Here is a 25,109-nt window from a genome sequence, read left to right as displayed (position 1 = left end):
GTATCTCTTTACATAAATTCTCTCACTCTGATAATGACTGCTTAAAGGTATCTGAAACTAGAGTCTGTATCATGTAAGTTGTTTCTTCCTGATGAAGCATATTATGATATAATTGAATGAATGGTTTTGAGGTATAAATTAGTTGCAAAAATGAAATATAAAACATATATCGCTCATTGGTCTTCACAGAATGAGATTTTTTTTCCTTCACAACATTAAAATAAATATGCACATCTCTAGCTGTTATACCAACTGCATATGCTAATGTGACTTATGAAAAGTTAATATCAAGTTTTTTGTATACTCGTGATGTTGGTTGTTCCCTTCTGACTATCAGCTTCATGAAAGTACAGATGGCTTTTTCTCATATCATCCCTAAAATATTTAAGTAAAAAATAACAAGTATTTATTGAATTGAAAAAATATATAAGATAAATATTTTTAAATTATGTAACTTATTTTCCAGATTGTTCAGCATAGTGAACAATCACAACAATGAATTGTTTGTGAAATAGGTGCTTTAAAAAAATCTTTGGGTTCATCTACCTGAACTAAATGTAAAACATATATAATTAAAAAAATAAAATTTAACAGTCAACATACAGATTCACATATTCCAAGTATCACACATATTTCCATAGTAAAGCCTTGGAATACATTCTCCTGTTAAAATAAATTTGTAATTTAGAAAACACATAACACATTCCACAGATTTCATTACTTTCTTAATTTAAAATATCATTTTATATAACAAAGTTTCTACCATATTTTACTTAAATAAAAACCCTCTTGAATCAGAACTATGACATATTACATATGTCTCTTGTTATGAAATCTTGTTGTGTCAGAGAGCTGAACAAAATCCTCAAAATGCTAAGAACATGTTCATCAAAATTCAATGCAGCTCTACTGCAAATTTCCAGGAAAAAAAATCGTTGCTTTGCTAATGTAAAAACAAAGCACTCAATTGACCCTTTCAGTCCTAATGATTAATCATAAAATATGATGCAGATTATTTTGCAATCCCCCCCAATTAAATGTGTGAGCATAATTTTGTCTCTGCCTTGATCAATGGAGTGACTGAGTTTGAGAAGCGATATGTGCATCTGTATTAAAGATCAACATGTCAAATACAGGTAACAAAATGTAACATGCTTTACAGTTAAAAGTCCTATAACTTCTAGCCTCGTGAAAGAATTTTGGGCATTACAAGTCTATAGTCACTTTCCACAAACATCAACAAATCGATTATTACTTTAAAGATGTTGAAAACTCTGAACTTTTGTTACTCAATTCACAGAGAAAAGAAGAGCTCAGTAACAGACTGTAGATCCATGCGTTATTGTTTAGAGGTGATTTTTTATCCAAATTCCTTGAACACTCTAGAAGAATATTTTCTCCTAAGTTGGCTGTTGGAAATAACCAATGCATTTGTGTATATCCTTCTACCTGTTTCTTATTTTATTCTACAAAAGGCAAGTTTCTAATAAGTATCATAAACTATTTTATTTGACTATCGTCAGTTTGCTATTATTATCTAAGCCTGTCCAGCAAGCTCCCTGGCACAACTTTACCGTCAGCTCCAGGGAGTCAAATAACAGCATCTTACTAATGAGTGAAAATAAGAAAACTCATAGCAGATGATTATCTCAGAATCCTTTATTAATGATAATGTAGTAACATACTCCTATAATTTAATTAGAAATAATAACAGTGGACTATTGAATGTAGTCCACACTCAAACAGAATAATGATTCAACAACTAAGTAAAAGTGAAATGGTAGTTTAACAATAACAACAGCAATCAATATATATATAATAGTATTAGTAATATAAATTGATTCAGCATGTATTAATTCAATGGCTACCAGGTGTCAGGAAAAAGTCTTAGCACTGCCAATTCACTATGAACAAAAGAAACATCACTTCCTGGCCTCATGGTCTTAGTGGAGGAAGGCACACATTAAACTAATAAAATGTACACATGTCAGCAGGGAAGGTAAACAGAGTGTATATTGGTAGTGAGTGTTCTGTGATGGTTATTTTAAATAGGCTGAGCAGGGAAAGACTCACTGAGTATAGACATGAAGGAGATGAGGAAGCAAGCCATTTGGTCATCACATAGAATCACATTTAAAGCAGAGGGAGGAGCAAGACGAAAAGCACCATGATGGGAGAATATTTGACACGACTGGGGGACATTAGCAGGAAGGCCCAGCATGGCTGGAGCGGAATGGATAGAGATAGCATATTAGAATAGCACTGACGGGCCAAATCACATAGGGTCTTAAAACTACTGCGGCCATAATAATTAAGTTTACCCAGGACTCTTCTGGTTTATTCCTGGTGTCCCAGCATCCAACTCAATTTAGTATTAGCATAAGAATTTTGTATTTTTAGTTTAAGTATTATTATTAATGGATACATTATAATAAACTTGAGGGGTTTGAGAGCTAATTTGCACATTCCTGCTTCTGCTGTTATCCTCTAGTCAGATGTAAGACACTTACATGTCCAGTGAACACAGTTCTCACTTTAACCTATAATTATTTCATCTAAAAAAGCAAAAAAACTTTCTCTTCCCAATCCTTCCCACATATAAGCAACAACTTCTTGTGAAATACAGTGTACAGAGAATTCAAAGACAAAAATAAATGTTCACTGAAAGCCCTTGTTGGCCAACTGGTATACTTGTTATACCAGTCCATTATGCTGTGGCCTGTGCCTCTCCTCTCCTTGTGAGATGCAAATGGGAACAAATATAGCAATCAGCATTGTCAGTGGAGATGTGGGAAATCACAGGTTAGATGTACATGAAATATATGTGAGGAAGAGGAGATGAGCAGTCATGCCAAGAACGTTTAATGAAGTTTGAATACTCTTCCTTGGTGTCTTACAAATTAAACATTGTAGTTTATAAATATTGTGTTATATTATGCATTTTTATTTTGCAATAAAACTTTTCAGCAAATATATCTCAAAAATGAAAATGAATATTAAATGAAAAATTAAGTTCTGCATTTCTATGAATTTTTGTTTTAAAAAGTGTTGATGATGAATACATAACTTCTATGAAATATTTATCAATCTTTACTATCAGTGATGGGAGCTCTAGTGATATCACTGACCATGTGGAAACCATAAACACAAAAATGCTAAAGAAGCATCAGTATCTGCCTCAAATTAATAGCGAATTCTCTGCTTGAAGGCAATCATTGAAACTGCAGAAAATCCCTTTGTATAGAACTCTTTTAAGCATGATTTTTCATTTAGATCAAATGTGACTTTTAAATTAATGTGCATTTTCAATTTCAAGTTTTCTTATGTGTGTTGTAAGTGAAGTAATAGCTGTTAAGATTTTGGTCCACTAGCAAAAGAAGAACTTTAAAAAGATCCAGTAATGCCGTTTTTACATTAGAGTGATCAGATGTTTTAAATAGAAAATTCATTTATTGCAATAATTATTTGAGTGCATGCAACTTGTGGACCCCCAATCAAGTTTTTGGAAGTTCATTTGGATGATGGTAAAACATTGGACATTACTGATCATGTTATCACAGACTCAGTTAAAAAGTTCAGCGCTTAAGATTCAATTATTTGTTCCTATGGTGATAATTGGAATACAGAGTTTGGTGGAGCACATCATCATGACAAAAATACATGTTTTACTAATGTAAGAAACATACAGATAAGAATATATGCTTTGCATTGGTTTTGGTATGCACATAAATCATAATTGCTTTCAAAGACACTTTAATAGTCTATGAATTACAATGAAGGCCTTAATTGTCAAGTTGTATGCATGTGCACATGCACACACACACATTCACAAATTATTCAGTCATTCTCTTATTGATCCTACAGGTGCTAAGGGACCTTTTGGGGAAAAAAAAGTAAGACTCAAGTCTTAGGTCACTGAAGTAATGAAGTCTTTAACATTTCTATGGATAGTACTATACCAACTGGACTTTTTCAAATTATGCCCTGCTCTTGCATTTAAAACTCTAAAACTCAAGAAGCATGAAAGTTTAAGGCAATTTGATATAGAGGCAATCAGCTTATAGAAATCTACAATTTGATCTCATCTTTTTATCTCTTCATAAATATGTTATTCAAAATTGTTCATATGAAAAGCCAATAAATGGAAAATTTTTAAGTATATCAAGCTAATTAATTATTATGTTTTTATTCTAGATCATATGATGTCATATCTGTGAGCTATCTTAAATTTTCAGTTTGTTGTGATTTCTTATTTTAAATAACTATTTATGTATATATTCATATATTACATTTATATATTTATATATAATTTATCTAAACCTAAATTTATATACATTTTTTGCATATTTTTTCTTAAAGAGGGTTTCAGATTTTTCTAAACATCACATTCCACAAAACCAGTATTCGTCCCTGATCCTAATTAATCAATCAGAGGCCATGGCAAGTAAATTATTCTAACTTATTTTCCTTACTCCTACCCTTATGAACACATTGATATTCATACCCATCCTGACTTCCTTCCCTCTCACTGGATGAGGCATCTCTCCTCCTAAATAAGGTGCATTCAACTTCTGTTCTGGGTCCCTGTTCCTCTTGGTTCTTTGATACTTAATTTATTATTCCCACCCTCTTATTATTACATCTTGAGCTGTTCCTATTCTAATGGCTTTTTAGCTCAAGTATGTAATCCCTTTTTAACATATGACTACTCTGTGTTAAAATGACTTGGATTAGTTTATGAAAACATGTGTGATGATGAAAGTGTTATAATAATCACAAATTACAACAGGAATGGATAAAGGATAGAGGTTCAAGACCAAAAGGAAAACAGAAAAACAATTCCCAGGTCATTGTGGAGTTGCAAAAACATGAGCAACATGTGAAATTGAGGATACTCTCATTTTTAATTTGAAAAATCTCTATGGATATGTATAGCTACTTACCTTCTCAACTCTTTTGTCTCTTCACAACTACATTCTTAATAAAATGGGCTATTCTTTCACTTTTCCATCACCTCTTCAGTGCAGTTGGGGTTTTGACTTTACTCTCCACTGACATTGCTATTGTCACTGATAAATTGCTAAGTGTTAAGTCACGTAGTTTTAGCTGTTTTCACCTATCTTAAAAGTCTCATCTCCCTTGGATATTAGAAAATCAATGTCTCCTATCTCTGAGGTGCTGCTTATTATATATCTGGATACATTCTCCTTAGTCACTTCTTTTAATATCATTTTTTCTTAGAATTTCACACTCAGAACTTCGTTCATTTCATGTATATATGCTTTCTTAATTTTATAATAATAATAGTGATTTGTTGGTTGTATGCTAGGGAATATGCAAAATACTATCACTTTAAGAGTTAAGCATTTTCTCCATTTGCCAATAAGGAAACTCATGATCAGGGAGCTTAAGATTTGCTCAAGGTTTTAGTCTCATAAAAGAGCAAATCCATGTACATGTCTGTTGTACTGTAACATGATCTTTTTTTTTTTAATTTAAGTTATTGAAGAATAGTTGATTTACAATGTTGTGTTAATTTCTGATATACAGCAAAGTGATTTAGTTACATATATATATATATATAGTTTGCATTTGCTAATTCCAAACTCCCGATCAATCCCTCTCCCTCCCCCTTGGCAACCACAAGTCTGTTCTCTATGTCTGTGAGTCTGTTTCTGTTTCATAGGTAAGTTCATTTGTGTTATAATTTAGATTCCACATATAAGTGATATCATATGGTATTTGTCTTTCTCTTTCTGACTTACCTCATTTAATATGAGAATCTGTAGGTGCATCCATGTTGCTGCAAATTGTATTATCTCATTCTTTTTTATGGTGGAGTAGTATTCCATTGTATATATGTACCACATCTTCTTTATCCATTCCTCCATCGATGCACCTTTAGGTTGTTTCCATGTCTTGGCTATTGTAAATAGTGCTGCTATAAACATAGGGGTGCATGTATCTTTTCAAATTATAGTTTTGTCCAGATATATGCCCAGGAGTGGGATTGCTGGATAATATGGCAATTCTATTTTTAGTTTTTTGAAGTACTTGCGTACTGTTTTCCACAGTGGCTGTACCACTTTACATTCCCACCAACAGTGTGGGAGGGTTCCATTTTCTCCACTCTCTCTCCAGCAATTTTTTTTTAATATATTGGAGTGTAGTTTTTTTACAATGTTGTGTTAGTTTCAAATGTACAACAAAGTGCTTCAGTTATACATATTTTCAAATATACAACAAAGCGCTTCAGTTATACATATACATATATCTATTCTTTTTCAGATTCTTTTACCATATAGGTTATTACAGAGTATTGAGTAGAGTTCCCTGTGCTATACAGTAGGTCCTTGTTGATTATCTATTTTATATATAGTAGTGTGTATATATTAATCTCAACCTCCTAATTTATCCATCCCCCCACACCTTTCCCCTTTAGTAACCATAAGTTTGTTTTCTAAGTCTGCAAGTCTGTTTCTGTTTTGTAAATAAGTTTATTCATATCATTTATTTTAGATTCCGCATATAAGTAATACCATATGATATTTGTCTGTCTCTGTCTGACTTACTTCACTTAGTATGATAATCTCTAGGTCCATCCATGTAGTTGCAAATGTCATTATTTCATTCTTTTTTATGGCTGAGTAATATTCTATTGTATATATGTACCATATCTTCTTTATCTATTCCTCTGTCAATGGACATTTAGGTTGCTTTCATGTCTTGGCTATTGTAAATAGTGCTGTAGTGAACATTGGGGTGCAGGTATCTTTCCAAATTATGGTCTTCTCTGGATATATGTCTAGGAGTGGGATTGCTGGGTCATATAGTAGCCCTATTTTCAGTTGTTTAAGGAACCTTATGGTTTTCTTTGCTGCAATACAACTCTATGTTCCTTCTTCTTATTCTCTTTTCATGATTTTGATCATCAAGTGTACACGGATTGCTTCCGACTATCTTCTTCCATCTCAGATTTCTCTGTCCATGTAGGTTTATTTGACTTAGTCTACATTTCCATGTTAATGTCCCATAGGTATCTCAAATTTCACATTCTAATACTAAACTCATTTTCTCACCCTTTTCTAAACCTGTTCACTAGCTTTATTCACTAACTTGATGCATGGAAAGACCATTCACTTTCCCATCCCCTCTGACAATGCATTTATTCTCTTCTAGTTATTCTGCATTAACTGTTTTTAAAACATCCCATAGCAATGTGAATCAGATGTTTTCTTGTCTGCCTTCTCAATTAAGATACTTGACGGCAAGGACTCTTATCTTGCTTTTGAGTCTCTGGACTCTAACCCAGTTCCTGATACACAGTTGTAGTTAATAAATGCATATTAAATAAGCAAATTGATGCAGGTGCTATATCTTTCATAAAATTACTTTTCTAGGTATATGGATTTTCCATGAAATGTATCTCTCTTTCGTAGGCATAGTTATTCTTTTGTATTTGATTCTAGTCAAAGTAATTTTTTAAAATAGATGTCTAGATGTATTTATTAATTCAAAATAACTTCTTCACATTCTAAAGTTAACTTGGTGGAATGATCTGATGCATATAAAATAAAACTCACTAAGTATTCCTTTGTTTTTATTCACTCACAACTGACTTGAAAGGGCTTCCCTGGTGGCGCAGTGGTTGAGAGTCCGCCTGCCGATGCAGGGGACACGGGTTCGTGCCCCGGTCCGGGAGGATCCCACATGCCGCGGCGCAGCTAGGCCCGTGAGCCATGGCCGCTGAGCCTGCGCATCCGGAGCCTGTGCTCCGCAACGGGAGAGGCCACAGCAGTGAGAGGCCCGCGTACCGCAAAAAGAAAAAAAAAATGACTTGAAAGCATTTGATATTCATTTTAACACATTAATTTTCCAAAAAGTATGTGCACCATTCAAAGAAGGAACAAATATTTGGATTACTTTACAGAGCTTATTTATTGACTTCTATTTTGTATTACACTAAGGAGAATACTGAAGTTATTTAATGACATAATATCATAGGTTTACCAAGAGTAAATATTCATTCATTTTCTGTCTCTTTTCTCTTTTTGTCATTTTTCTCTGCCTCTCTCCCTTTTTCTTCTAAAATACACATACGCGTACGAGATGTTTTTGAGATTTCCAGAGATAATGAAATTAAAATTTCAATTATTAATGGCTCATTGGGATATATATTTTCTCAAATACTCTGAAAGTTTTTCTGAATATGATGAGAACAGCATTAAATTTTACTGGGTTCATAATGATGAGTCCAAATAACATTTTGTTTATTATCATTCCACTGTTTACATTAAATGCCCCCCCAAAACAGTATAAATTCATCTTCATACAATATCCTCAAAAGACTAGCCAAATTCGTTGAAACAGGTGAACTTCCTTATTTACCTAAACTTTGTAATTTATTGGTAAAATAGATTCAAGATGGGAAGACATAGTTATAATTAGTTTTACTTTAAGCTGTAATGATGGGGAAGGTACATTAAAGTTGATGAGTCATCACTTTGAAGCTGACATTATCAAAATCCACAGAAAAAGATGGCATATCCCCCATCCCTTTTTAAATATATAGCATAGAGAAATTTTGAGGGACATAATTGCTTCATGCATAGATTTTGTCAGAGTGGCTGCAGCAGCAGTAATAATATCAGTGACACCAAGGTATGTATAGATACAGTTTGGGTATTAGAAAACGAGTTGGAAGGTATTAAGAATTGGTTTTCTAGACCAAAAAAAAAAAAGTTTAATAAACAATAGCAACATCACAGACCAGAAAATTCTGCCTGATTTTAGTGAGACAGTTGTGAAGCCATCTAATCCTATAACTGTAAGAATAATATATAACTGTGTACATACAGGTGTGAATATGAATTGAGCTGAATAATAAGAGATAAGTATGCTGTATCTGGCTCAAAATGTTTAAATCAAAATGCAGACCTTTCTTAAGGCAAGCTCTTTAAGTAAACTATTTTTTCTAAAAGGGGAGGAAGAAGAAGAGGAAGAGAGTTGATGACATATGATAAAATCATTTTTGATCCTTCAGCCTTGTATTTCTTTAATACAAAGGGATGAATATGTACAATTAAATGAGTATTCACTCTGGAGTATTATGCTAACAGTATTTATCAATCGCACATTGGTTTCCTTTAAGTATTAAAGAATATAACTTTATAACATATAATGTACAATATGTACACTCTTTAGTAGCCATACATTTATTATATTTATATGCTCAATCTGATACATCAAAATTAGATATAAATGGCAGGCATCACTTATTTTCCTTGAATAATAAAATGTGCTATTGGAATAAAAAGAAATTCCTACACATTGTCATTTAAGAAATCTCATTATTAGACACTTTCCAAGATAATGGAATCAGTACTGCAGTTTTTCTTTCTTAACGAGTTGTTGTAGTGTGCTTTTTAAATGCTATTGTCAGACACTAATTTTTCTATATCAGTTTTATCCTAAAACTTATTTAAAATGGAAAGTAGACTTCTGAATCTTAGATGAAATATTTTGACTTGCTTTTAGTGGTATTAAGCATTATAATCTTACCACCCACTTTTTTTTAGGATGTGCTATAGTGGTGACTGTTGAGCATATGTGATAAGAAGGCATTGGACACAGAGCTACTAAACATACATTAACATAGGTTCTTTTTTCAAATTTAGCTATCATGGATAAATTAGAAAACTCTCTAGGAGAACCAGTGCTATAATTACGAACACTGAAGACTCAAGAATCATTATCTGCTTTAAAAATCGTTTTAATTTTTTAAAATTTCCATAAAATGGCAAAAATAAATTCAGGAGCCATGAATGATTATTTCATTACAAAATGTTCATACCTACTAGTTTTTCAAGTGAAATGTTGAAATTGATAGGTGGAACGTACAGTATACGGTACTAAAGTTTCCGCAAAGGGGAGTCTTTTCAGACGCTCCACATGGCTTCACCTTCCCCATCGTTAGGATGACCTATGAAGTGGGAGCCTCACATCTGCTGGTCTTTGCAGCTTAATGAATGAAAAGTCAATGGTCACATAAAGCCCTGCATTTTGACTCTTTCCACGTCTCTTGCATTTGTTTGTTCTCAGTCAGAGCTGTTATCATCTGAACTTACTGTCCCCAGTGCCATAAATAGGTCTCCTAATAGTATCAGCTTGGAGGTAGGAGAAGTCTCATCAATGTCCATCCAGCTTCACTTGTTAGAAAATTCTCTTGCTGACTATTTTGCCAGAATGCTGTGGGTGGGAGAGGTGGTAAAATAGAGGAGTGGCAATCTGACCTATGAAATGTGTTTACTACTTTTAATAAAGATAAAATTATTAAATTAATAATAACCTCTGGATAGTACCATGTAATTTACATACACACTTTGTTTATTCCTTAAAACAGCCCAACAAAGCAGGTGGTATTATTTTAATTTTAAAGATAAGAAAACTGAAGCTCAGAATGATTAAATAATTATCCAAGGCTACTATTCAAGGAATGAATGAAATAAGGAATGAATGACTCTCCAGGGAAAACTGCATGGATGAAGTGGATTAAGAAGTTAAGATAGAGAAGTCAATTTTTCAATCCATTTAGCAATCAACTTACAGAGAGTAAGCTGGTCTGAGAGTCACATGGGGTTTATGTTTGGGGTTAGGATACTGCTGAAGAACCAAAGATGACAATTTTAAAAGAAAACAGATGAAACATCATCATGGATGGAAGAGCGATGGTGAGTCCTGTGGATGGTTAGGCTTTCACCAGAAACAACTATGGTAAACTTTTCAGCTCTATGATAAACTTTTCAGCTCCTCGCTTAATTTGAAAAGCTTTTGTAGGTTTCAGTGACAAGGTCTTTGAAAACTTAGGAGATAGACAAATTAAAGCAGAAATGTAATTGGTAAAAACTGATTGAGAAAGAATTAGAAAATAGGATCTTTTTCAGTAATAATTAAAGGAATTGAAACAATTATTTAATACCTGTTAATTAAAAAAAAAGAAATCAAAGACTCACTAGAAATTGGATAGTTGATATGCAAGTGCTACCAGTTTTAAGGAACTTCCAAAATTATATAGATGCCTCCAAAAAATGGAAAATAAGGGCGGCATCTTCTACAGTTCATTTTATGAGACAGAAAAATTTTGATAAAAAGTTACAGATGGTATGAAGAAGAAAAATAGTCTGTTGTGTTCATGAATGTAGACAAAAACTTCTGAACAAAGTGTTAGCAAAGCAAAACCAATTTTCTATAACAATATTAATAACAGTGTCCAATTTGGGTATATGAAAGTATTATAAGAATGTTTTAATAATGCAGAAATATGTAAGTGTATATGCCCACATTACCAATGAAATGAAATCATCTCAATATCTCACAAGGTGCAGAGAATATTAACATTGATTCATAATAAAAATTCTATATAACAGAAATAGAAGAAAACTTTATAATCTGTATGAAAGGTGTCGCTCAAAAAAGAAAAAGAAAAGAAAATCCGTACAACAAACATCATCCTAAGTTGGGAAATTATGAAAGTATTCCATTTAAATTCCGGGACAAGATATGGATATTCTGTATAAATACTCTAATTCAATAAAGTATTGAAGCTCTGGCCAGCACAATAAGACAGGGAGAGAAATAACAATTATAAGGATTGAAGATCACTAATAGTACCATTGTTATTAGCATATGATATAGTTGTTTACATAGAAATCCAAATGAATCTACAAACATTATATAGGCAATAGAAAAGAGAAGTAATGTGGCTGTTTTTGAGATCAATATATAAAAGTCAAATATATTTATATATACCAGCAACAAAAACATTAATTTTAATAAACAATTTAAGAATTTAAGATACCAACATAAACTTTAAGACAACCAAGAATAAATCTAACAATGACCTGCAAGCAAAAAAATGTTGTAATTTATTTAAGGATATTAAAGAATAAGTTGATTGAAAAATCCTATATTCATGGATGAGGAATTAACACCATATAGATGTTATTTCTCCTAAAACTGCTCAATAGACTTCATGTAATGCAATTTTTTAAAACATTTATGATTTTTGTGTGTGTGTTTTTATTTTCACCCTTATGGGATATGACAAGTTAAATTTAATATGTGTACAGTAAAGCAAAGAAAAAAATAATAGCTAAGATTTCATGTTCAATGAGACATAGATTAACTATAAAGCTATAGTGTTGTAAGAGTGTGGTACTGGTTCAGAGATGGACAAATTCATGAATAAAATAGAACAGATTCTAAAAAGAAAAATACCCATATATGGAAATTTGATTTATGATGGACTTGCATGATAGAAAACTGAATTATCCAAAACATGAAAAGATGGATTTAAAAATGAAAAGAAAAATAGTTGCACAACACTCAAAAGGACAGAAGAAAGGAGGCAAGAATAGGAGGAATGGAGAAAGAGAAAGGGAGGGCAGAGGGATGAAAGAAGGCAGTGAAGAAGGGAAAAGAAAAAAGGGATCACTACTAGACAGAACCACTCTAGAATATTGTGTATATTTTATATATATTATCTATTCTATTCCAATAACTCACACCATCCTATCTTACATCACCACATAAAATTTCTATGTCAAAATTAAAACTAAGGGGCTTCCCTGGTGACTCAGTGGTTAAGAATCCGCCTGCCAACGCAGGGGACACGGGTTCAAGCCGTGTGGGAAGATCCCACATGCCGCGGAGCAACTAAGCCTGTGCGCCACAACTACTGAGCCTGCGCTCTAGAACCCGCGAGCCACAACTACTCAGCCCACGTGCCACAACTACTGAAGTCTGCATGCCTAGAGCCTGTGCTCCACAACAAGAGAAGCCGCCGCAATGAGAAGCCCACGCACCGCAACGAAGAGTAGCCCCTGCTTGCCACAACTAGAGAAGCCCACGTGCAACAATGAAGACCCAACGCAACCAAAAATAAAATAAATTAAATAATTTTTTTAAAAAATTAAAACTGAAATTTTAGGAGAGTAAATGTGAACTCTCTTCTGTCCACTGAGGAAACATTGTTTGTTACACAAAGAGGCCAAAGTGCTAGCCATTTATCAAAAGATTGATAAACTTGAATACATTAAAACTAAAATGATACTTGTTAAAATATACATTAAGGAAAGTAAAAAACTTTAAACCTATAGGAAATATTTGCCCAAAGAAAGAGAAAAAAACCCAAAAGGATTAAAATCAAGAAGTAAAGAATTTTTACAAATCAACAAGTAAAAAAGGAGTAAAGATATGAAAAGGCATTTCACAAACGAGGAAACACATAAAATTACCAAGTATGACATTACAAGTGTTAGGATGGGCTCGGCACAGATTTTTTCCACCTTCTTTTACGTACCTACATTGGTACAACTTCTATAGGAAACAGTTTGGCATGATATTGTAAAGTTGCAAAAGTGGTCACTGTCCATGAGCACCAGAAACTGTCGAAAATGCATTTTTTATGAGAACATAAAGCTAATCAATCCAAATATCCATTGTATGGATTTTAAAATGCATACCCGCATAAATGGTATTAAACACAGCAGTAGAAATAACTCTTCAACTACACGTGGATGGAAATTCAGCTACTACGTGGAGGAATGTTAGTAACAATGCTGAGATGAAAAAGCAACATACAATGTGTTGTTTATGGCATACACATGATAACCTGAAATTCAGAATAGTGGTCACCTTTGTTAACGAGGAAGGGGGTGCTATAGGGAAAGAACGCAGGTATATGTAAGTTATTAGGAATATTCTACTCTCTGAGTTGGGCAGCTGGTATATAGGTGTTTATTATATTGCTTATATAACAGCAAACTAACCAGTGATAGTCTGGAAGAAAATATTTCAACATGTCTAACGAAAGGTAAATGCCCACGATACAATGCATGAGGAAATACAGGAAATTTTCATGTTCTAAATATTTATGACTCTTAGTATCAGGGGATGGGGTTTTAGTTGATTTGTTTACATTTCTATTATGTTTACGCACTGTTTGTATGACATTAACCAAATGTTTTTTTCTAATGATGCTAATTTAAATAAAAATATCACTCATAATACATAGAGTTTATAAGATAATAAAATGCAACTTATGGAAAAGAAGGACAAGGCTTTAAAGATGCAGTTCACAAAGGAGGTCACACATCTGTAAACCTACAAAAATATGTTCAACCCACTAGTAAACAGGCATGTGATTATGCAATAACAGCACCATGGTATTTTTCACTTATTGAAGAAACATCATAAAGTTGTTTATATGTAGTGTTTTGGAGTTTCAAGGAAGTGGGCCCTTAATTTTCTACAGTGGGCGCCATTCAGAGGGTATCATAATGTTGTAGTGGAGTATTTCCCTTATAGAAGATTAGCTTTCAGAACATAATGCACTTGTTCACATAAATGTATTCAAATAATGTTAACTACAATACCTGGTTTTTTGTGACAGTGAAACACTAAAGAGTTTAAAAGTACATGAAATGACTTATTTAATCATAGACTATATACCCTATTTAATATTCACTTATAATAAATCTTTATATGTACATTGACAGAAAGATCTCTGACGTTTTTAAGTCAAAAAAATGCACACGGATAAATTAAAAGGATGTATAGCATAATCCTGTTTATGTTAAAAATATGTGTGTGATAAAATTTACATGTGTACATTTATATATGTAATCCTATAGAAAACTTTCTTGTGGTATCCACAAGAATACCTGGGGATGGGTTCCAGGACTCTCCAGATACCAAAATCCACAGATGCTCTTAGTCCCTTATATAAAAAGGCATAGTGTTTGCGCATACTTTAAATCGTCTTTAGGTTACTACAGTACGTAATAAAATGTAAATGATATGTAAATAGGTGTAAATACAATATAAATGTTTTGTAAATATATAGTTGCGGCTCACCAAATTTGAGTTTTGCTTTTTTGAAACTTTCTGGATATTTTTTGTTTTGTTTTGTTTTGTTTTTTTGCGATACGCAGGCCTCTCACTGTTGTGGCCTCTCCCGTTGCGGAGCACAGGCTCCGGACGCACAGGCTCAGCGGCCATGGCTCACGGGCCCAGCCGCTCCGCGGCATGTGGGATCTTCCCGGACCGGGGCACGTACCCGTGTCCCCTGCATCGGCAGGCGGACTCTCAACCACTGCGCCACCAGGGAAGCCCTGGATTTTTTTTTTAAGATTTTTGATCCCTGGTTGGTTGAATCTGCATATGTGGAACTTGTAGATATGGAGGGCCAACTGTATTATATTGTTACCATTGGGGCAAGAAAGGTGAAGAGGCACATTCTAAATATTCTGTCCTATTTCAATTCTTTTTTTTTTATATACAAGAAAATAGGCATGTATGATTGTATAACTGGAGGCACTACCTGCCTTTGTAATTTTCCCCAAGGTAGGTTGCATTAATAAGCACACTGCATGCAGTAGCAGCAGAAGCAGTGGACATTTATCACAGCTGACCCCGCAATTAGTCTTGAGTATTCCTGGGTGGCAAACACTGCCAGCCAGGTCAAAAGACAGGGGGAAGCCTGGCTTCTAGTTGCAGATTCAGTCAGAAGGAAACACTGAATACAGTTGGCTAAAACCTCATATGCAGTCTGATCATTTTCTCCCAGTAATGGAGAAGGCGAAAACTCTCAAAGACATATTTACTGACCTATTGGTCACATTTATATAATTATTCAAAAGAATTGTTTATCAATAAAAATTAGTAAATGAAACAATTTTGTATATGTCACTCTGCATTATGTGAACTGCATACCGCATATGGGAGTATATCTTAATGAAAATTATTATAATTTATTAACTTTATTTTTTTAACTTTAGAGTTGATAAAAGAAAAAATATATTTATTATAGAATATAGAGTATATAATGACAATGTTTAACTTAGGACATGTTAATACTTTTATTTTAGAATTCCATTCTACATAAGAATTTAACGTTTTTCAATAAAATCAAAATCTTTCATTAGATGAAATGCTAAATATACAAAACTAAAAATGTCCTAATTTTGAAATATCAATCATGTGCCATAACGTGCTTATTTTTCAGGTTAAGCTTTTTCCGTGATGTTCCTGATTTCAGAGTGTTAGCCTGCGGTGGAGATGGAACTGTGGGGTGGATTTTGGACTGCATAGGTAATGAAGACACACATTTAACGTAGCTGGGGTGGAGTGGTAACCTTAAATTCTGTGTATTTTGTTTGTTTATTTAGTGCATCCATATCTTTGGTTGTGGATGCATTAAATAAACAAAGTACATAGTGATACACTTAGACATCTGGAATGTTACACACTGTTTACCGGCTTAATTTATTCGTCTATATTTCAAATTTTTAACTGACAAAATAATTTACAAGTAACTAGAAATCCCTCTTTTCTCATTCATTTCTCTTGGAATTTAATAAACCCTCAAATATTTCTGGATCTGCATTGACCAATCTTTTTTAAAAATAGGCCTCTTCATAAAAAGGAAAGATTGATTCAAAAGAAGTTTTACTATCTATATATATTGAAGCAAACTTTTATTTAGTCAATGCAGTTGAGAATATTCTACCTTTTCATACTCTCAAAAATATTCAAATTAAAAATGAATACATATTGTCAGCACACTTTTGGTAAGCATCTAACGACTTTAACCTACTAACATTTTTAAAACAGGAAAAACAGGGAAAATTGTATTCTTTGGCCTTCCAATAAACAATGTCAGTAGTATTAATATATTTAAGGAGAAAACCAGAGTTCAAGAACTGCAAAAATTAAGGAGTTGCTTGAACAGTATCTGAGAACTTGTAAGAATTTTAGTGAAAACAGGAGGATATTGTTGGTTTGCATTAGCCCTCAAAATCTAAGCCTTGGCTAGTACGCTGTGGCACATCCCTACATAATCTATTCCCTCCCCGTTCCTACACACCCACATATGCTTACTTTGAAGGGCTGAGAAGGGAGAAGAATAAAGAAAACTAATATATGTTTGTGAGATTTGCTCAGTGATTCAAACAAAAGCATGTGGAATTTCAGTGGCAAATATCTTTACTGGACTCAAACACTATGTTGTATAATGTTGAACCTCAAACAAAACCAGGTAATCTTTTACGTCGTTGACTCTGACACAGAACAGCACAAAACCATTGTTAGCGTTTTACTAACCTTTAGAATTCCACTACTTTCAAAATATTTTATTCCTTCAAGTGTACCTCGAGTTGATGTTGCAAAGGACTTTTTATAGGAAGCTACTTCTCCACTCTGCTTACGTCCTTGTATGAATATTCCTGTGTTGTATGTACCTGCATCCTTGAGAATTTCAACGGAGTTAATTCAAACACGCTACAATTTTTAACTGAATTAACATATTTAAAAGGCTTTCCTCATGCATAAGTCTTGAAAATTCCTGTCACTCTGTGAATTTTGGTATTTATTTGTTTTATAAATTGCTAGAAATACATACAAATTAATCAATTTATAATTGTATATAACTATAAAATAGAACGTTTTATGTTCATAAGTACCTGGTGGAATGCCTTCCATGCCAAGCTGTGTTTATTTTATTGTTGTTCTGTCTGTGATCAAAAATTTATTTTATTTCAATTTTTCAATTCTACAGAAAAGGCAAATGTAGTCAAGCATCCTCCAGTGGCTATTCTGCCTCTCGGGACCGGCAATGATCTAGCAAGATGCCTGCGATGGGGAGGAGGTAAAATAGCTAAAAAAAAAAACAAAAAACTTAAAAAACAGAGATATAGTACAGAGCACCCTTCCCCCAAAAACTAAATCCAGCATTTCTTCACTGCATGACAGCTGCCATGTAATTTCAGCAAACATAATTGCTGTCAGATATGTAGTATAATTTTGAACAATCGTCTAGAGTAGAGAAACAAATAGTGGACCAAGAGTTAGACTGTGAGTGCTAATTATATACTTGATGGGGCAGGCAAGCTTCCAACCCTTTTTGGTTTGGGGGTTTCCAATTTAAGAAATGAGATAAGCATGGGTTAACTCTAAAATAATGTTCACATTTGTAATCTCTGAGTGTGTGAGAAAATCACAAACAAAGGAAAAGAACTGAAAGGCTAACAAATGACTTGTCCAGGAATAAGTACAAGAGGTAACACATTTTCTGAGACCCACTTTGCACCAGGTGGTGTCTTCTGCACTTGGGGTACAGGGTTAAGAATAGAAAGAAAACAATATCTGCTTTCAACGGAGCCTTAAATTCTAGTGGAACATGAAGTCATGTGTAAATTGTGAGACTTCCTACTGACAAGTAATATAAATGATAATGATATCAACATATGATAATCAACATAATGAACGACCTCACCTAGGAATTGATGAGGTGACATAAGAAGAATCCTAATAGGTGGATAATGACGGAGCCATATAGAACTGGGGGTGGACATTATAGGCAGAGGGAACATCAAGTCCAAAGGCCCAGAGATACAAAGGCACTTAACATTACTGAAGGAACTGAAAATGGAATAGTGTAGATGGAACAGGTGAGTAAAGGGAGAATATTTCAAGATGAGATCTTAAAATAATTTGAAGTGTCATTAACAGGCTAAACTTACCAGAAGATATCAAAGAAAAGAAAACCATATTTTGCTAAATAAACAAGAACCTAATCCTAAATATTTTTAGCATCTAAACTCAGAGAAGTTTGAAAAGTGTCTAGTAAGACAGTGTAAATCAGAAGCCCTTGGGAAGCTTGTTAAAAATATAGTGGACCGACCTTACTTCAAATATGCTAAATGGAAATCTCTAGAGATGGGACCCGGGCAGTTGATTTTTTTTTTTAAGCAAACTCCCTAAGTAACTTGATTTACAACAAAATTTGAGAAGAATTGTTCCATGAATACCTGGGCAACTTGTGAACTCTAAGATGTATATACATTGTATTTGTGTATTTGACAGAATTTGAAACCAAGTTAAAAACATGGTATATGATATATTTGTAACTTTCATTAAGGATATAACTTAGTAGAAGAATATTATAAAATACTGAGTTAAATTGTATAGAATCTAAAGATAGATATAGATAGATAGATAGAATGAACCATTGCTTACGAGATGCTTATATTTGCCAATGTTAATATACGTGTATTGATTAAAAGGAAGAGAATCATGCATGTGGCTTCTTACGTATTCCTCTGGAAATATTTTTGATATTTGAAAATTAATAATTTTATTTTGGCTTCAAGCTGGCAAATGACTTAAATCTCAAAATTGATATAGAAGTTCCATTCAGGGCATCCTTTAATTATTTCCTTGTAAACAGTTTTAAAGATATTCTTATCAGTGGCCAAAGACACATGGATTATAGTATATGTCAAAGTGTATATTGATGATGAACTCTTTGTGCATGTCTAGCATGTGCTGGCACTGTTCTAGGTGATGGATATTAAATGAGAAAATAAATAAAGGGTTCTTACCCTTTTGGAGGTTACATTTTCATTGCGTACACAGACAATAAATCACTGAATAATGAAATATATAATTACAAAATAAGGTCAAGGATATGAAAGAATCAGAGTGTATTTTCAGAGAATAACCAAGGGGAACTATTCAGCTATATGGTCAAGAAGACCTCTCTGAGGAAGTAACATTTAAGCTGGATTTAAAATAGGAGGAAAAAAGAGCGAGCTCTTTGTACTGAAAGGACTGAAGGAAGGCTGATGTAACTCTAAGAGGTCATGGGGCAGTGGGTAGGTATGGCCTCAGCGGGGTGAATAGGATGACGTTGGAGAGAGAATCTGGAGCCAGATTATGCAGGTCTTAATGGTCATGGTAAAAATTTTATGTGATTGACTTTGAAGCACACAGTGAAACTTTGGAAGAGTTTCAAAAGCAGAGTGGCACAGTGACATTTGTGTTTTCAAAATAGGTTAATTTGGGGGCATAAAAGACTGTTAAGAAAATGTGGCAATGTGGGGAATCATAGTTTTTGAAAGGAGAATTTGGATTACCATTGTATTTAGAGGATAAATGGGCTGGGCTAGGGCGGTGGTAGTACAAATGAGACAAGTGCACACACTGACATTTTCAGGGATAGACTGATACAACGTGCCAATGGATTGGGTAGGGACTTTGGGGAAAGTGAGGTATCAAGGGGGACTGCAAGATGCCCAAGGTGAGCAATTAGGAAAATGGAGGTGCGATCTGCTAGAGTTTACTAATAAAGAAACATGCTCTGGGGTGGCATTATTTCTTGTCAGGTGTCTAACTTTGAGCAAGTTGCTTAACAACTGTGTGCCTAAGACTGCTCATCAGAACTTGAAGAAAATAATGGTATCTGCCTTGGAGGTTCTTACACCCAACTATCAAATTGTTTCCCCAGTGTCTGGGCTGAGTCCTTCCTGTAATTATAGTAATTATCATTATGCTTAACATTTGGGAAAGAAATTACTTTATTCAACCAATAATCATTTTGTTCACGTAATATCACTGGAATCTATTGACTGGAAGCTTAATTTTTATGAGTATATTTACATATTTTGGAAAACATAACACTGTACAAATATAAGATGTTGTAGGACATTTGAAAAAAATACTTAATTTACATTCTCTTTGCAATTTTTCTGGCAATGATTAATCTCTCAAGCAAAATTCTGAAGTTTACTGCAAGAAAAATGTTGTTTTGTGAAGAGTAAGGGAGTAGGAGGCAGAATTTTACATGGAGCACACTCTTACAAATATATGTTGTTGCTTTTCTTTATGTGATTTTAAATTTGTAAAAATTCCTATGACATTTTAGATAGAATCAGTCATTATGATAACATCATATCATTAAAGCAAAGATAAATACTAATTACGTTTTCATTTGGTTGCTTAGCCTAGAGTGATTATACGCTTTAAATCAAAATAATGGAAGCAAAATAGCATCATTCTTTTCTGGAACAAGCTTTGTTTGCATATTTAGTAAGTTTAATTTATCTTTTTTTAAAAAATATAATCTTTTTGAGTTCAGGAATCCTATTTATAGTTATGGATCATTATTAAACAAGCTTGAGCACAGATAAATCTAAACAAGTAGGGCATAGATATTTGTTAAATGGGGAACTACAATTTGGAATTCTTCACCTTTGAGAATTAGCACTGAACTGCAGGTATGATTCTCCAAATAGATTTATTGCCTCTCTCTTTCCATTTTTCCTTGGCTAGAAGACTGATTGATACCAGCCTTTTTCATACGTAGCCATAAAAACTTTGAGAACATATCCAGTGCTAAAGAATTTAAGTTAATTGACCCTACTTAATCTAGCTGTATTAATTCTTTCATTAAATTCAATTCTATTATGTTGTCTCCTGGTCGGTTGCCGTTCCTACATTTTTCCGGTGTTATGCTGAACAATGCTTCTATTAACCTGAGATGTAGCTGAGGACAAGCTCAATGTTTGTTTTAGAGCATTATCATTTATTCATATTTCTGCTGAGTGGGTTTGTGTATAATACTGTGTATTAAATATACTATATTTTCATACTATATTATACATTAGTTTAATGTATATAAATTCATTTATATCTAAAACGATCATACTTATTTTCAAACAAGAGTAGAATTTGGAAAATAGGTGAATATATTTAACTGTTTTTAATTCAATGCAATAGGTAAACATATATATATATATATAATTTATTTGGGGGGGCGTTAAAAGAAATTAAAAATTAAAAAGAAAATAAACATTGGGAATGAGGGTGGAACTATTAAGAAACACCTGAAAAATAAGTACGCTTAATTACTATACTCTTGTAGTTTAAACAATTCAGTGTTTTATCACTGAGTACAATTATATGTATATTATGTAAGTTCATAATTTTTGAATTATGCTATAAAATATGGTATGACATTTATTGAAATGGTTTTTAATACTTCTAATGTTTATATCTGTGTAGTCGTTGTTTGCTGTACTTTTTGCTGTGTGTATTGAATGGTGCATAATTAGTTTCTAGACCTGTGTAAGGTGAGAAGAGATGGTAGGCTCCAAGATACGTATTCCTGGTTTCTGGCTGCCTTGCCCCTCTAATAAGTTAATTCAACAAATACAGCATAAATGTAATTTAATCTTGCCATATTACAGTGCCTATTCCCTTTTCTTTTAATCCAATCGGTTTTTCCAGAGTTATGTGTGCTAACACATCTAACGAGGACTCATAGCCTCTGGCATTTTCTTGTTCAACAAATAAATTATTAAAATATAGAATGAAGTTGGACACGGAAAAAAATCTATGAAAATATTGTTGCTACTCAAAATATCATTGTAAGAATGTGTATGGAGTTAGAAAGATTATTTAACTTAGTACATTTCAAATTCTAATGTCATTGTCAGTATTATTGTTGACAACTTTCTATTCTTTTGCCTTATATACTAAGACCTTTTATGCATTTTCTCATTTTTTTTCTCAATTAATTCTCACACCAAACCTAAGTTTTTACAGAGGAAGAAACTGTTTAGAATTTTAAAAGCAGACACTGAAGTAAATAACACAGCCAGGATTAGGCTACAGCCCTAATTAACTATAATGTTAGATACCTAAAGGTACATTTAAGAGAAAGTATAATATTAAGCAACAAGTTTCTTTTCTGGCCATCGTGGCTATCTATAGTAGATCTATTTAAAAATGGATTTGTTGGACATTTACTGTAGGGCACACCTGGTAAAAGGAACTTGTGGGGAGAAAAATGAAAATAACTATAGTGCACCATGCTCGTTCTACGGTAGGGCTAGTTTTGAGAACTGTGTACTCTGGTACTTTACAGAATCCATTATTTTGGGAGGGTGGCTTCTGGAAAAAAGTGTTATCAAATATAAAGCCTGCAGAGGGAGTAGAAGCAAGGGACAAGTGTAACATGGCATCCAGGCTTTTTACTATAGCAACTGGGTGGAGGGGAAAGTCAGCTGTTTTTCGGAGGGAGAGTTCACAGGAGGATGATACCAAAGCACATCATTAATTCCACTTTGAATAAATACATTGATAAAAAGTTTTGTGAGGGGTATGCATTAGAGATGTTCATTTGGCAGTTGGCTGTACTGTGAATTTGTCCCACAGGAGCGAAATATGAGTTACAAATTAAAGCTAAAGATAAAATATTAGTATGAGTATAATAAGATTATAGTTAATTCTTCAACCTGTGTTAGAATTTGCTTTAAAATGCATTATTTAGCTTTAGAATGATACACACATATTCACACGCTTAAACATATATAATTATAGCTTTTGTTATTTGGTTATATTTTTTCTCAAGATAATTTTTTTTATTAGGTTATGAAGGTGAGAATCTGATGAAAATCTTAAAAGACATTGAAAACAGCACAGAAATCATGTTGGACAGGTGGAAGTTTGAAGTCATACCTAATGACAAAGATGAGAAGGGAGACCCAGTGCCTTACAGTATCATCAATAATTACTTTTCCATTGGCGTGGTAAGATTTTCCACTAACCATTCTTTTTTTACCAGTTCTGGATAATCACTGATGTAAACTCTTATACTATGAAGATTTACTGATTATAAATAATTTATTTTATCTTTGTGTCAGCAAAGCACCTCTTCTAATAGGTAATAGTAAAGCTTATGAATTTATTTAAAGTCAGAGAATCAGTGATGATTTTTTCATGTGTTAAACAAAGGAAAGAAACTATATTTTATGTAATTGGCTTGACCATTTGTGTTAGTAAAATGAAGCTTAGAATGGTTTATAAGGTAGTTATAAGTTTTAGAGTATAAGCTACAGTTTCACATTACTAAAAATGTGAAAACAATGCATCAAATTTTTTCTTATTTTGAAATCTACATTATAATATCATAACCTATTAGGTTTTTATTTATAGACATTATTTTAAAATTTATGGTTTAGTGTAAAGTCTAAGAAAAATGCTGCTAGTATTCTCAAGTGGTTAATAAGTCAAAAGGTTAATTTTTCACTTACTTTCTTGAAAAATTTGAGACCGAAATTAAAATATCTTTTGGCAATTTAAAGAGTTATTGAAATTTCAATCCCTAAGAAATTAATAATTTTAACAGTAATTTTACTTGTATTTATATATATATTACCCAGTAATTATGAAGTCTTAAAATATATTATCTACAGCATTACATTCCATTGAACATATTTTCCCAATATTAGTCTTACATCATGTCTCATTTCTCTCTTATGCATGTGCATGTGCACACATACACAACTAGCAAACTATAAAAAGCATTGGTTGAGTCCATGAACTTAGGAGTCAAGCTACCTTTAGCAATTTTTTTTCCTCTTAGTGTGCATTCATTTACCCGTATCATGGTAGTTATTATTTTCTCTCTCATAGTTGTAAATAATGTGATTATACATTTAAAGAGCCTCGTATGATGATGCATAATGAAGGCTAAATATACAATCTTTACTAATACTATGATAATGATTATTATTATTTGCAAGAAAAATGTAATGCATTTGATCCATTAAAATTCTATTTATATTTGATATGAATAACAATATTTTAACAGCTTTATTGGCAAATAACTTACACACAACCTAATTCATTCATTTTAAGTAAACCTTTTAATGATTTAATAAATCTATCCCATATTAGAGCGTTTTCATCGCCAAGACAAGAACCCTCATGCCCACTTCTAGTCAATTCTGGGTCCTTTCCCCAGTTCCAAGCAAAGCTCTAATCTTTCTACCTCTAAGATTTGCCTTTTATGGATAGTTCATATAAAAGAAATAATACAATATATCGTTTTTTGCACCTGGCTTCTTTCACTTCACATAATGTTTTGAGGTTCACTTATATGAACTACATGAATACTGTATTCCTTTTATTGCTGAGTAGTAAGTATCCCATTGTGTGGATATATCATATATTGTTTATCTCTTCATGGGTTGATGTACATTTAGATTGCTTCTGGTCTTTGGATATTATGAATAATGCCACTGTCTTGAGTCCCTATAGTTAATTTTTTATTTTGCTTACTGTACTTTTTGACTCAAGAATTTCTATTTGGTTCTTTTTTAGATTTCTAGGTCTTTAATTGATATTTTCTATTTGAATAGTCATTGTTCTTATACTTTCCTTCATTATTTAAGCATAGTTTACATTAGTTTTTTTGATCAATT

The 25,109-nt window shown here is 32.9% G+C and overlaps 1 protein-coding gene across 17 annotated transcripts in view; it reads left to right on the top strand.

Annotated features, from left to right (window-relative positions):
* DGKB (diacylglycerol kinase beta) overlaps window positions 1–25,109 on the top strand; it is a 901,775-nt gene that overhangs the window by 471,259 nt on the left and 405,407 nt on the right. For all 17 annotated transcript variants that reach the window (XR_009565105.1, XM_060304680.1, XM_060304683.1 and 14 more), the window contains 3 exons: window positions 16,067–16,152; window positions 17,618–17,707; window positions 23,272–23,432. Coding sequence is in view for 16 of the 17 variants with exons in the window: in XM_060304680.1 (XP_060160663.1) it covers window positions 16,067–16,152; window positions 17,618–17,707; window positions 23,272–23,432 (337 nt within the window). In the remaining variant the exon portion in view is untranslated. The remainder of the gene's footprint in view (window positions 1–16,066; window positions 16,153–17,617; window positions 17,708–23,271; window positions 23,433–25,109) is intronic.

Source organism: Globicephala melas, chromosome 9, assembly GCF_963455315.2.
Source record: "Globicephala melas chromosome 9, mGloMel1.2, whole genome shotgun sequence".
In the NCBI taxonomy this organism is placed as follows: domain Eukaryota; kingdom Metazoa; phylum Chordata; class Mammalia; order Artiodactyla; family Delphinidae; genus Globicephala; species Globicephala melas.
The sequence above is the reverse complement of the archived record's forward strand: the minus strand, read 5'-3'. Positions and strand labels throughout refer to the sequence as shown.